Raw genomic sequence first — 15,269 nt, forward strand, 5'->3', positions numbered from 1 at the left:
GATTCGCTGGGACGGGAGTAGCCGTCACGGGTCTACTCCCTCCCGCGGAGCTGCGGGCTTCTCCGGACCAGCTGGCTGGCTTTGTTGCTCAGGGAAAGCCGCCGTCGAAGCACCGGAGGCTGGGACAAAGCTGCCAGGCCGAAGAACAACTCTCTCCGCTGGGCAGATGGAGCCGGAGCCTTCCCTGACTTATGCTTGTCTACCGAGACCTGGTGTGTCGACTTCCGACAATGATCGGGTCTGCTGGAGGAGCCGTGCCGCGAGGGTTACGAAGGGGCTCTAGGGAGCCAGCCAGAGGTGCCCGGGGCAGAGGTAGCTTTGAGGAGATGACTCCGGGGGATCGTGACTCGCATCCATTCACTTTTCGACGAATGGCTCCTCTTGTGTTTCTTCCTGGAGGACCTGGACCGCCTCCTGGCGTGGCGTGAGTGTGAGCGGGACCTCTTCCTGCGGAACCTCTCCAGTCTCCTCCTCGAGTCCCTCGGACCTTCATCATCCGAGGAGAACGAATCTGACGAGAAGGAGGAGAACGACGACGGGGAGGAAAGAGAACCCGCTGAGTCGTCTGATACGTCTCGAGTTGCTGGGGGATCTTCGTGCCGGTCCGCAGGCGAAGAGAGTTGTAGAAAGACGGGCGGGAGCGTTGATGACGGCGCTGGGGGAGACCGAGGAACTTTCTTGTGGGCGAACCAGGTGTCGAACTCCTCCTCCAGTCTCATGGGCGACCGGAAGGGCGTCCTGGGAGGCACCCAGGCGACGGGATCCGAATTCGGTGATTCTCCTTCCTTCTCGGCGTCTCCCCCGGTCGCTGAAGCACCTGAAATACACACCCACGATGCGGGGGAAGAGGCCGTAGCAGGCTTCCCCCACATCGGATCGTCAGCAGAGACGGACCCTGCGGGCACCAGGACCTCGTCTCCCGAACACACTCCTGCCCCTCCCTCAGGACCCACACTTGCCTGCACCGACGCAACATCCCCACCAACAGACATATCAGACTCTTGGGGAAGGGCAATGGGCCGCTTCCCCGCAACGGACTTACCTCGTCCCCTACTCTGGGTAGGGGAAGGTGGTAGGGAACCCCTCTCTGACGAGGCATCAGGCGACGCTAGAGGCGAGGAGATGCTAGGCTTCTTAGGCGATCTCTTGGTTGCTTTCTTCTTCTTCGTGCCGTAGCGCACCCCCTGGATCTCGTTCCAAGACTCGCACTCCGGACACGTGGCTGTAGGGGAACAAACGCTGCCCCTACACGAAGAACACAAGGTGTGGGGGTCGACCTCCGGCTTGGAGAGAAAGGCACCACAAGATTTACCGGCCATAGGCCCGGGGCAACGGCGGGGATGCTCCATAATGAAACACTAAAGCACCAATCGACACAGGGACACAGAGGAAAGAGGTGGATAAGGTTAGGATTGAAGACGTGGGGACCGCGTGGAGACACAAAGGGTTGCACTGGGTGAAGAGAGCGCGGCGAGATGTTAATTATGTCGCGACCAGAAACTTACTGGTGGTCGAGACCTGACCGAGCACGCTCTCTGACCCCGGGTCGCTTCTTGGCGCGTATTCATCTGCCAGAGTTATCCACTATAGAAAACGGAGATAGGGGAAACTACACAAAATTCTGGTCGGTTGGGAGGAGATCCCAGATACTCCTAAGAAAGTAGTTCGAGGTAAGTACTCCGTGTTGGAACAAATAGATAATTTTTGAGAGGCGGATGTCTGTACTGCTTTCAACTGAATTCAAAAGTGTTAATCTTCCCTGCTGATTTTAGTAATACCTAGTTTAATTTCAATAGCCATTCCAGGCCTGTTGAAGTCATACTTACTCCTATTTATGGGCGATAGTTTGTATTTGTGTAGGAACAATTGAAAGTCAGGCAAAAAATTCACAAAAAAAAAAAAAAAAAAAGCTGAGAAATAATTTTCCATTTAACCTCATAAAAGTTAGAAGCAGAACGTAACATTGTTTGTAATGATAGTAGGACAACTACTACTACAGTATTTAATTTATATAGACCTAATTATCACATGCTCCCGCTGGGTTAGTTACAGCGACAATAATAAAACCTATAGACGACAGCCTACAGTAAGCTCATGAAAGTCAACCTAGTCATATGCTAGACTAACCTAGATTTATCATCCATCAAGAGTAGCATATATACCTAAAAGAACAACAATATTTAAGATACACTAAACAAGCCTATGAAATACCAGTAATCAAATTCACTGCGGTATAAAAAACATGAAGCCTGTATAAAGACGTACAGGACCTCTTGTGTGCATAGAAAACCGCATAACTAAACTTCCAAACCTAACCTAACCTAACCTACAAGCAGAAGCTTTACTTACTTACTTAACAAGGGCTAATGCCTCACTGTGACCCACTTAAGATTGCTATATTCTTAGTGATAGGGTTGAAAATATGGGAATTATGTAAAGGTGTTTAAAGCCTAAACTTGTGGAGTTATAGCTTAACCTAATCGATCTATGTTAGCATAGGAAATAAAGGTAGTTTGTAGCAGGTTGGATGTACATGTATCACACAAGTTCTTTAATAGTAGGTAAGGACATGACTTGTAGGTTAGGATAATACCTATCCTTTTCTGACCATGATTATTGGTGCAAACCACCCATATATGAATTTTCATAACCCCAGTATATAAACAACTATGGGGGATTCCAAATGGAAATACATATAAAACACAAGCCAAGCAGTTACATAAAATATATGGTTCATGTTTTAACGTGAAATTAGAGTACTATAAAACTGTCTAGGGAAAATTAGGTTAGGTCAGGAAATTTTTACTTAATTTCTTAAACTATAACCGTCTTTCCACATATGTTCTGTCTCTTTAACAAATATTCGAGCTTAAAATAATAGAAGGTTAAAGTTGCAACTAAATAGATTTGCCTACACATGAGGAATGCAAGTACCCAAGTAAATAATGCATTAAGTTAGATTAAGTTAGGATGTGCTGCTTAGGATTGAGTAAGTTATATTGAAGACTCAATTTACTCATCATCATCATCATCATCATCATTTTTATTATTATTATCATTATTATTATTACTATTATCATTATTATTATTATTATTTGCTAAGCTATAACCCTAGTTGGAAAAGCAGGATGCTATAAGCCCAGGGGCTCCAACTTGGAAAATAGCCCAGTGAGGAAAGGAAACAAGGAAAAATTAAATATTTCAGGAAAAGTAACATTAAAATAAACATTTCCTACATAAACTATAAAAACTTTAACAAAACAAGAGGAAAGGAAATTAGATAAAAGTGTTCCCGAGTGTAACCTCAAGCATGAGAACTTTAATCCAAGACAGTGGAAGACTGTGGCACAGAGGCTACGGCACTACCCATGACTTGAGAACAATAGTTTGATTTTGGAGTGTCCTTCTCCTAGAAGAGCTGCTTACCATAGCTAAAGAGTCTCTTCTACCCTTACTAAGAGGAAAGTGGCCACCGTACAACTACAGTGCAGTAGTTAACCCCTTGAGAGAAGTAGAATTGTTTGGTAATCTCAGCGTTGTCAGGTGTACGAGGACGGGGGAAAATATGTAAAGAATAGGCCAGACTATTCGGTGTATGTGTAGGTAAAGGGGAAATGAACCGTAACCAGAGAGAATGATCCAATGCAGTACTGTCCGGCCAGTCAAAGGACCCCAAAACTCAATATCAATAAATATGATAGTATGTAATCTATTTGACAAGCTGGGATTGACACTGATATAATGCAATGCACTTGTCACCAATTGACAGTAGGCAGCGATAGGATACATTTGACAAGATTTTATGGTTAAATTGACGTTTGTGAAGGATTAGGGTTATAAGGGTATGGTTGCCTTTAGTGCTTATACGTGGCATTAGAATCAGCCATGAATCGTATGTGGAGTTACAGAGATTTGGTCAAAAATAGGAAAAACTTACTTTAAATTTAGCCTTTCTTCTTCTGACATTGATTGAGTCCCAGTACCCGAAACGCCTATAACTAGCCATATTGCACTCACTATGAAACAAACACTACTATAAAATGAAGAAAACATATTCATAATCGATTTTTATGTTCTTCCAATTAATAATGACATTGTACACGGGGGTTAATGTAATGTTTTTAGAGCATCGCGATGTATACGTCACTACTACTATCAGCTGATTCAAGATGGCTGCTGTTATGATGTAGATTTGTAAAGAAAAAAACGCTTGTATTGTCATAGATCTCCAACCTTTTCCAACTAGCCTTTTCCTCAGACGTGTCTGTTATGCATAATAAATCTTTACGACACGATACGAAAAATCCCAGCACATGAAACATTTATAGAAATTACATAGGCTATATTGTCATAATTCTGTATTGTATATGAAGAGGGAATCGGGAAAACGGTTCGTTTATTCTATGTCGTTGTAACCTCAAGGACAAATATATAAATTACTGACTAATGTATAATTCATTCTCTCCACGACTTAAACAAAAATGTCAATGCTCTCTCTCTCTCTCTCTCTCTCTCTCTCTCTCTCTATATATATATATATATATACATATATATATATATATATATGCACACACACACACACACACATATATATATATATATATATCATCTCCTACGCCTATTAACGCAAAGGGCCTCCGTTAGATTTCATCAGTCGTCTCTATCTTGGGCTTTTAAATCAACACCTCTCCACTCATCATCTCATATTTCATGCTTTATAATCTTCAGCCATGCAGACATGGGTTTTCCAAATCTTCCCCCTTATGGAGCCCAATTACATGTTTGGTGAACTAATCTCTCTTGGGGAGTGCGAAGAGCATGATCTCATCCACATATGGCACGCGAGTAATTTCTCTTATAGTTTCATTTTTAATCCTGTCCTGCCAGTTAACTCCCAATATTCTTCTGAGGGATTTGTTCTCAAATCTACCAAAATCTATTGGAGATTGTTTCATTGTCATATCACTACTCATGTCCATACAGAAACACCGACCTCATTAAACTGATATATAGCCTGTTTTTTTTTATTTGATTTCCAAATTCTACTTAACCTTGCCATTGTCTGATATGTTTTTTTAATCTTTCATTAAATTTCATCAAATGATTCTACACCATTAATCTTTCTCCTTCCAATGATATTTCATCTTCCATTGCATGCTCCGTTCTCATCATCTCTGCCTCTCTTCTATTTATCTTAGTCCACATATATCATCAAAAGGGCATTTCTATATTCTACACATTGCTGCACCACATGTCTTAAAATGAAAATTTGGTCAGTACAACTTTTACCTATTTCTAAATCCCGCTTGTTCATCTCTCAGCTTTTCGCCAATCTTTCTCTCTTGTCTCTTTAGGATAAGCATACTATATATTTTCACAACCACTGACGTGACTATGATGCTTCTGTGATTATTGCAATCAGTCAGATCTTCTTTTTTGAAATTTTCACCAACATTCCTGGCTCCCATTCATCAGGGTTTGCCTCTCCATGCCAAATTCTACAAAATAATCTTGTAAGTATTTTTGGGGTCACTTCATTTTCAGCCAGCATCATCTCAGCTGTTATTCCATCGTAACTAGGGGCTTTCCATCTCCTGAGGATTTTAATGATTGCTTCGACTTCGAACACACTGAATTCATTTATGGGCACATCGAGGTCTCCCTCAACTTCAGGTATGTCAATCAAATTATTCCCTTCATATTTCCTATCCATGACCTCACTAAAGTGTTCCATCCAACGTTGCCTTTCTTCGCCTGTTATTATAACAGATCCATCTCTTGATATATATATATATATATATATGCGTGTGTGTAGGTAAGTCTATATAATTCTATTAGATTCATGTCATAAAATTTGTGATAGGCATAACAACATTTTGCGTTCCATTTATCGGAATCCAGACTTGGACGATTCTATTTTTAATTGTCTTCTTCACACCATGGTTAAGGAACAAGCTGATAGAAAGTCTCATTTCATATCATTAGGAATTTCAGTGCTCACCACAGGGAGTGGTTGAATTCTGTTTCTTCTATTTATTGGCATTGGTTAAGAGCGATGAACTTTGTTTCTGAATCGGGCTGTGATCAAATCATAGTAAATCTACAAGTAGGTCCAGTAATTATTTGGCTTTTCCTTTGGTGTTAACAAGAAGGTTTACTCAACAATTTGGATGTCTGATCATGTCTCGGTTTCGTTAGTAATTAATATTGAGCAGTTTGTTTCTTGTGCCCCATCCTCTTGTAGAATTTATGTAAAATCTCAAGCTGATAGAATGGAATTGTGTGATCTTATGCATTTGGATTGATCACTATTGTATAAAGAAGTTAAGCCTGTAGTACAGGGGTCGGCAACCTATAGCACCCGTGCCAGACTTGGCACGAGAGGTACTTGTGTATGGCACAGCATTTGATTTGGTGGAGCAAAGAAAAATACTGAGAGAGAGAGAGAGAGAGAGAGAGAGAGAGAGAGAGAGAGAGAGAGTACAGTATTGTGCATCATTACTTTTATATTTATGGTTTAAACTTTACATTATTAACTTTATGATTTAAATTATTATATATCTCCATCTATCTAAGTTCCTCTCCTATGATATGTGCCGGTCAGCACAAATACAATTGATCATGCTTTACTTCAGGATCAAGTAATTTCCCCGATCAGGTCAGATTGACTGATTATGGTCCTTTTTATAATTCCTTGAGATCTAGATTAAGGTACCAGAGTATGGTCCCTGTTGTTTCAGTGAGTCCTTAGCCCTCTTATGAAATATTCTTTCTAGTTATTTGATGCCCCAGTTACCGCAAAAAATCAAGCTTGATGTCCGATTATTTCAGTCATCATGGACAAATGACTTTGGATTTATTCAGCAGAATCATCGAGCTGTATGTGATCTTTTTGTGAAAATGTCATGTGCTGCACATCGAGTGTTAAACCTCACTTTGAAACAAAAGACGAACAGGCTTTCAAGATAATGCTGACAAAGCTGAGGTGATTAAGAAAGCTGTAACCCGCTATTAGAAACAAAGTAATGTGTTCAGAAACTTGAATGCTAGCAAAAAAAAACAATTAAACTAAAGCCAGTTACAAACTAGCTTTGTATATTGCTAAGCATGGAAAGACTTTTACTAATGCAAATTTTCAAAAGCAGCTTTCCTAGAGTGCTCGGATGTTTTATTTGATATCATATCAACCAAACAAGTTATCATCTCATGAATAAAATACATGTCTGTCTCAGATAGAACCGTGGAGAGACTTATTTCTGAATTTGCTGATAATGTAAATCAGCAGCATTTGGTTGCTTTAAGAAGTAAAAAATGTGTTCAGTGTCCACTAGATGAAAGCGTGGATATCAATGGTATTTCCTGCTTGGCAGATTTTTCCAGGTATAGTGACACAGAGGTACACGAGATGTGTTGTCCTAAACAAACTGAAGGCATTCACTGATCAATTTGAGAACAGAGAAGATATAGAAAAGATTTTTGCTATTACAACATATGGTGCTCTTATTATGGTAGGAAAAATAAAGGCTTTACAAAATGGTTGATGATAGAATTGGGCAATCCATTCTGAAATTGCACTAAATAGTTCATGAGGAAAATTATTTTCACACATTAAGCACATTCTCAGCCCCCATCGTATGAGACTTACAACGGATCACTCGGGGTTGTGGGAAACTCAAGGTGTCCACATATTCACCTGGAATTTCATTTTGGCCTTTGAGAAGCAAGGGCAAGAATTTCACTTATATGTTGAGGTATAAACTTAAAATATAAGATAATTTTGTTACGACGAATACTAAATGCAACAAAATTATTACATTCATGTTATGCATGTTCAGGAAAATAAATTATAATTAAAATGGTTACTACATAGTGAACAATTTTAATTTAAATCTTCTTCTCTAGTGCTAAAAAAATAGCAACTGGCACGCAAGGTAGGAAAAATAATGGTATTAATTATCAAGTGGCACATTGTCTTGAAAAGGTTGCCGATCCCTGCTGTAGTATATGACCTTATGAAGCAAAATGTAGTCCTGTGGGCTTTTTAGATATACATCGGAAACTTGTACTTTTTGGAGAATTTATGACATAAGGCAATTAAAAAAGCTGTTTCCAATTTTTCTGACCGCTGCCATTGACCAAATCAAAGATAGCTGCCAAGGGTCGCAAATTATAACCAACACGTTATATCCAATAAATAAATGTAATATTCTAATTCATCTTTTCTTGTATGGTTTTAGCATTTTATTATGAAGCAAATTAGGAAATGTTTGAATAGTTAAACGTTTGGAGAGATCAAAATGGCGTTCAATATGTCCGTCCACCCCACCATGCATCATAGATTTCTTTACATTTTTAGTATAACCATCTAGTTTTTCAGTAAACATGGTCATTATACCTAACTTTCCTAGGAAAGTTGGATGCGTATTTCTTTGCATTCAACGGGCATTGCTATTCTCAAAATATTACAGAATAGCCTACATTGTACGATGTATGCTGTAAGGGACAGAAATCCAAATATTTGGAGGTTGTTTGAGAGTGGCAGCTTCATTTTCAATACAAATTCTATTCCTTTTACTTCAGTTCATCCAGATCAGGCTCAGAAATATCTCAATAAGAACCATAAAGAGAATGTTGCAATGTCTGGGATAACAACAAATGCAAACTCTTCGCCTCAGTTAACCAGTACTGAACAGGTTCGCTGGAGAAACTAAAATTACTTAGGATCTCAAGAGCCAAATGTAAAAGGAACTAAATAAATGGGTGTTACTTACTTATTTCTATGCCATGTAGTGTTTTGGCTGCCATATTGGCGGCCATCATGGACTTGACCCGTCAAAACATTAAAAAAAAATGGAAACAGGTTTTCCACTTCTTTGGGGTCCAATAAACATTAAAAGTTTGATTTCGAAAAATCTATCTGAAAAGCCCACACAATTACATAACTCCAAGTACTACTGTTCTTCTCTTAAACTGAAGTCTTATCAATATGATTCATAGGCGTATTGCTTCCTGTGTGTTAGAATACCGAGTCAAAGCCAAATCCTGGTTCAATGGTGATTGGAGAAATACTTAGGCTATTTGGAGAACATAGAGGCTTATCATCTTTAGAAGGGTAACAGATCAGATTTGACTTGAAATAACTATACTCAAAAAGTGAGCTCGTTGCATATGTAGATGATGCTACTCTCTTTGTATCAATTCCATCTCCTGAATGTAGATCTGGGGTTGGTGAATCCCTTAATAGAGATTTAGCTAGAATTAGTGCATAGTGCAAATTATGGGGCCTGAAGTTGAATCCTAACAAAACTCAAAGTATGATTGTAAGTAGGTCAAGGACAGTTGCTCCTCAACATCCGGATCTCAGTACTGATATTTTTTTTTTTAACTCTGTACGACTCTTTTAAAACTTTAGATGGGATTCTTGACAAAAAATTTGCATTTGAGAAACACATAAGGTCTGTGTCTTCCTCAATTGCACGAAAAAATTGGCTTATTGAAAAAGTCTTTCAAGATTTTCGGTGATCAAACTATTTCAAAGAAGTGTTTTAATTCTTTCATTCTACCTTGTTTTGAGTATTGTTCTCCTGTTTGGTCTTCTGCTGCCGATTCTTATCTTAATTTTTTGGACAGGAAATAACGGTCTATTAAATTTCCTATTCCTGATCTAGATATTAATTTCTGGCACTGTCGTTCAATTAGTTCGTTATGCATGTTGCATAAGATTTTTTATAATCCTGACAATCCTTTACATTCAGATCTTCCCGGATAGTTCCGCCCTGTTCGTAATACTAGGCATGCAGTTAATTGTAATAGTCAGACCTTGTCTATCATGAAGCTCAATACTATAGAGTATTCTAAAAGTTTTATTCCAGCTGTGACCAAGTTGTGGAATGATCTGCCTAATCGGGTAGATGAATCAGTAAAACTTCAACCGTTCAACCTTGTAGTAACTCTTTGTATGTTGAACAGGCAGATATAAGTCTCTTTTTAAAGCTTATTTATGGAAAATATGTTTTAATGCTGTTACTGTTCTAAAAAAGAATTCTAATTGTTTATCACTTTTCATATGGTTAATTTATTTCCTTATTTCATTTCCTCACTAGGTTGTTTTTCCCTGTTGGAGTCCGTGGGCTTATAGCATCCTGCTTTTCCAACTAGGGTTTTAGTTTAGCTAATAATGATAATAATAATAATAATAATAATAATAATAATAATAATAATAATAATAGTAAGAAGAAGAAGAAGAAGAAGAAGAAGAAGAGTCCTCATTTACTTAAACCAGATGGCTCTTTAACTCACTGTTCAAAAGAAAAGGCAACCCTTCTAACTGATGTGTTTGACAGTAAGTAGAGTAATGAAAAACTTGATATTCCTCATTCCAATTTTCCTGAGTCTAAACTAACTAGTTTAACTTTTTGGTCCCGTGAAATTAAAACACCCTTAATGCTTATGGAGGTGTAGACCCAAATAATAGTCTATTTTTTCTTTGTTTATCATAGAGACCACTGATTTCTTAACTCCTAATTTTGTTTTTTTTTAAAGTTAGTAAGAAAATGTTCTTTTCACACTTGGAGAATTGGTAATGTTGCTCCAGTGGGTATATGTGTCTGTAGTAAATCTAACCCTGCTGATTACCACCCAATTTCCATATCTAAAGTTTTAAATGCATAAATAGATATGCTGAAGTCAATTAACTGTTCCCTAGTTTGCAATTTGACTTTCGCAAAGACCTTGGAGCATATGATGTCCTTATTTCAATTTCCAATGCTTTACAAAACTCACCTGATTGTGGTTGGGAAGTTCATATGATAGTTCTTGATTTTAGTGCTGCCTTTGATCATGTTAATCATGAGGCCCTTGTTTTCAAACTCAAATAGTTGGGATTAGGAGTGTCTTTTCTTAATATCATTATTGAATATTTGAAGTAGATTACAGAGAGAAGTTGTTGATGGGCAACATAGTAATGTAATATCTCGTGTTCCTCAGGATTGTGCTCTTGATGTATTGCTTTCCATACTATATATGAATGATATAGGGTTTGACTTTGCAATCAAGCTTGCTGCATATTAGATGATGCTACTCTTCTTTCATCAATTTCATCTCCCGAATGCAGACCTATTGTTACTGAATCCCCTTTATAGAAATTTAGTTAAAATTAGTGCATGGTGAAATTTATGGGACATGAAGCTGAACCCTAAGAAAACTCGAAGTATGATTATAATTAGGTTACGAATAGTGGCTCCTCAACATCCAGATATTTCCATTGATAATGACTCTTTAACTATATAACGAATTTCAAATTTTAAGGTATAATCCTCTATTGTAAATTTTACGGTACCGAAAAGATAAAAGTTTTAGTCTATTCTCAGGAAAAAAGGGATGAGGAAGATCAAGTTTCTCATGACTCTGCTTACTGTCAAACACATTAGCGAAAAGGGTTACCCTTTTCTTTGGACAGTGAGTTTAAATACAGTAATAACTGTTAAATGTAGGCTACCCCAAAGATTTAATGGTACCCCACCATTTATGCTCCTGGATTGTAACAGAGAGGATTTATTTTACAGTTGAAACATAAACTCTGCGCAAAAATTCTAAGCTGAGCATAGATATTCCAAGTCAAATCTGATAGTTACCTTCCAAATATGACAAGGCTGTTTCTCCAAATAAGCGTGCCTACAAGCATTTAATCAGGGTGCGTCCTTCACTCGGTATTTTAACACACGGGAAGAGGTACAACTATTAATTATGTTGACCAGATTCCCATTCAAGAACACAACAGACTGAACACTTGTATACAATTGTGACCAATTCAAAAGCAAAAGAGCCCTCAAAATGCTACTCTGGTGTGTTTGTGATATATATATATATATATATATATATATATGTATGATATATATATATATATATATATATATATATATATATATATATCCAAAGTGTATGACACACCAGGGACAGGTTCCTCAGTCTTAATTACAAACGAAACCAAAGCCTGATCAGACGTCTAAGTTGGAGGATCAACATTAGTTAATATAACACCAGGGGGGTCAGTGAATGCGAGGTCCAAGCAATTGCCAGACTTATGGTTTGCTCACAACCTGATTATTATTACCTATTATTATTACTAGCTAAGCTACAACCCTAGTTGGAAAGGGAAGATGCTATAAGCCCAAGGGCTCCAACAGGGAAAAATAACCCAGTGAGGAAAGGAAATAAGGAAATGAATAAACGACATAAGAAGTAATGAAAAATTAAAATAAATTATTAAAAAAAACTAACAACACTAACACAGATATTTGATATATAAATTATAAAAGGACTTATGTAGGTCTGTTACACATAAAAACATTTGCTGCGAGTTTGAACTTTGGAGGTTCTACTGATTCAACTACCCGATTAGGAAGAGGCAAAAATCCAAAGCTCTTAAGCCATGGCGATAAGTAGGAGAAACAAAATTTAATCACTCCCTATGGAGTATTGAAATCACCAACAAGCATACGAGCCTTCTCTATCATCTTCTTGCATCTTTTTCATGGTGATACGAAGATAATAACAGATAGAATCACCCAAGTCTGGATCCCAATAGATGGAACTCAAATAACAGTTATAATGCCTTCCACAAACTTTTATAACCTGAATCTCATGACATCCACATTCACAGCAGGTCTCATGAGAAGCAGGGTACTCAGTCCTAATATACACTACTATTCCTCTGGACCTGGGAATGACATCTCTTTTCAAAATAATTGGTTTCTTAAAATCTGGAATAAGTAGCTCAGCTGAGTGGCTCATTCATGAAACCAAAGATTCTGAAAATAGTACAATATCATGCTGTCTGGTGGCAACTATAAGGTCTTTAGTATTTCCATGTAGTTCAAGAATAATACATTACATTAGACAACACTGCCGACACACTGGATAGCCACTTCAACTGAAGGAAGGACAGTAATAATCGTTTAGAAAATGAATACAAGAGAGGGAAATAAAGAACAGTTCGGGGATGGCAACCTCTTAGTAAACCACCAGACATCCATGGAAAACCATCGTTTTAGAAAACTAAGAAGAAGAGAAAATAACTAGAATAATGTGCCTGAGTATATTGTACCCTCAAGCAAGATGGTGAATTGTAGAGGATAATAAAAAGTTTTATGGTGAAAGGTGAGTGTGTTTTATAGCATGTAAGCAGTAAAAAATAATAATTTGGTGTGAAAATGGGACTAAGCCAAATATGTGTTATGTAGCCTATCCATCTTTACAGATGGCGTGATGCGAGACGTCAGAGAAAAGACAGTGGACATAGAATCCAAGTTGTAGGAAACAAAATTAAGCTGTGATTACCCTTTCTGAGTGAAGATACTTTGAGATGGTGAGAGGGTTTACGTATCGCCATGATCAGCAAAGCTGTACTCTTCGGGACCATCCATACTAGGTTGGTTTGCTGTCAGCAATCAGATAAAAATCTTCCACCAATACCAATCCATACTGACCAGAGTGGTGAAGAAAACTAGCTGAACCCCAGACATGAATAAGGACATGTCTGAGGTCTTTGTCTTGCAATAGACTAGAAACGGTTGCATTATTTGTTGCTGTCGTAGATTGTGAGATGGTTATCTATGCTGACTGGGGACCGCAAGATGAAACTGCAGAAATTAGTCAAAGTCCAGCGGATAAGCTGAACAATTGTTCAAAATGTGATAAAAGCATGAAAATTGGCATACAGTTACCTAATTATATGTAGTATCATAATTATTAGATCAGGACCCGTTTGAGATCTCACACCAGAAAAAAATATAGCTATTTCAAATATCAAGTTGAAAAACATTATGGTGTGTCAAAATTAAAATGTGCATGACCAGTACTCTGAGTTTATTGAGTTTAAAATACCCTTAATTTTCATAGCAAAGAGTAATTGAGCGCTTTAAAGAGAGTAAAAATTACAAAATACCAAAAAACATGAAAGGCACCCAGTAGAGTGCACACCTTCGAATTTTCAAAATTTAACAATTTTTAAGTGACTGTGACCTCATCGGTAGATAATACCATCATATTTTCAAAGTACTCCCCAAGACCTTTAACCTGAGGTATTACTTGATAGTATGGTCAACAGTTGACTTAAAGTGAAAACTTTGACCTTGGCTGAACTTTCAAGGTCAAGGTCAAAGGCCATGATCAATGTCATCGTAAGATGGTTCTTTTGTTAAGGAAAAGTATAAGCTTGACATGAAGTCTCATGATCAATAGTTCTCAACTTATGGCTGAAAATGTGATTTTGATCTTTGTGGTGACCTTGACCGTGAAATTTGTTCTCAAAAGCTAATCGTTTCTTCTTTGAACCACACCTATTCCCTTCACAAATGATTTAAATCGTCGATCTGCAACTTTTTTGAGTTATCTTGTAAACAAACAGACAAACAAATATGGTTGAAAACATAACTTCCGCCCAAACTTCGTTTGGTGGATGCCATAAAAAAATAAGTGTTTAATGATTCCAATGCAAATTAATAGGTCACTTCAAATGAGCAACTGGAAATTAGGATGTGGTGAGCTTGATCTAGATTATATTTGAATACAGATAAAATTTCATTTGTAAGTATTTTTTTGGAAGTTACGGATTTTAATGAAATTGCAGAATGGATTTATGAGAGTCAACTATACAACTGCAAATGTGGTGATGGTCTGGATCCAGATATAAATCCAAGACAAAAAAACAAAGTATGGGTTATATTTTAGTTATCCATATATATGGGACGAGCTATATACATTACCTAGTGCCATTATAGCTTTTTTAGTCTATTGTCTATTCTTATAAAAGTGTACATATTATGAAATTTTCAAAACAATTTTATTTTACACTATTGCATGAAATAGTATAAGGATCTGTGCAAAAAGAACTTAAAGAAATCAGAGATAGTAATATTTTATTCAAAAAGCCTTAACTGTACTTTAACAGAGGAATTAACACTTCTCATGGCAATCCAATTAACTATTGTTGATGACAGTTCCCAGCACAAAAGTTGATAGCTGCATATTGGAAGTTTGCTTTGTAACGATCACACAATCCTCTGCATGCCTTACGACATACACATTGAAAGAGTTCATGACATGATTTTGATGCTTCCAGTAAGGTGGTCCACACAGGAGTCTATCTGTCACCACTTGGAGTCCATCCTAATTGGCAGGACTTGGAATGATTGGAATTGGGTCCAGGCCTTGACTCCAGACGAAACCTGCCTGGAAGGAGGCTCTCTTGATGTGCTCAATCAGTGCAG

General features: G+C 37.7%; 1 protein-coding gene across 4 annotated transcripts in view; it reads right to left on the reverse strand.

The window, feature by feature from the left end:
- The window catches only part of Edem2 (ER degradation enhancer, mannosidase alpha-like 2), a 148,979-nt gene extending 144,799 nt beyond the window's left edge, over positions 1 to 4,180 (reverse strand). For all 4 annotated transcript variants that reach the window (XM_068370566.1, XM_068370564.1, XM_068370565.1 and 1 more), the window contains exon 1: positions 3,938 to 4,180. In XM_068370566.1, the coding sequence (XP_068226667.1) occupies positions 3,938 to 4,059 (122 nt within the window). In that variant the 5' untranslated portion in view covers positions 4,060 to 4,180. The remainder of the gene's footprint in view (positions 1 to 3,937) is intronic.
- Between the last annotated feature and the right edge of the window lie 11,089 nt (positions 4,181 to 15,269).

This window comes from Palaemon carinicauda, chromosome 3 (assembly GCF_036898095.1).
Source record: "Palaemon carinicauda isolate YSFRI2023 chromosome 3, ASM3689809v2, whole genome shotgun sequence".
NCBI classification, from domain to species: Eukaryota; Metazoa; Arthropoda; class Malacostraca; order Decapoda; family Palaemonidae; genus Palaemon; species Palaemon carinicauda.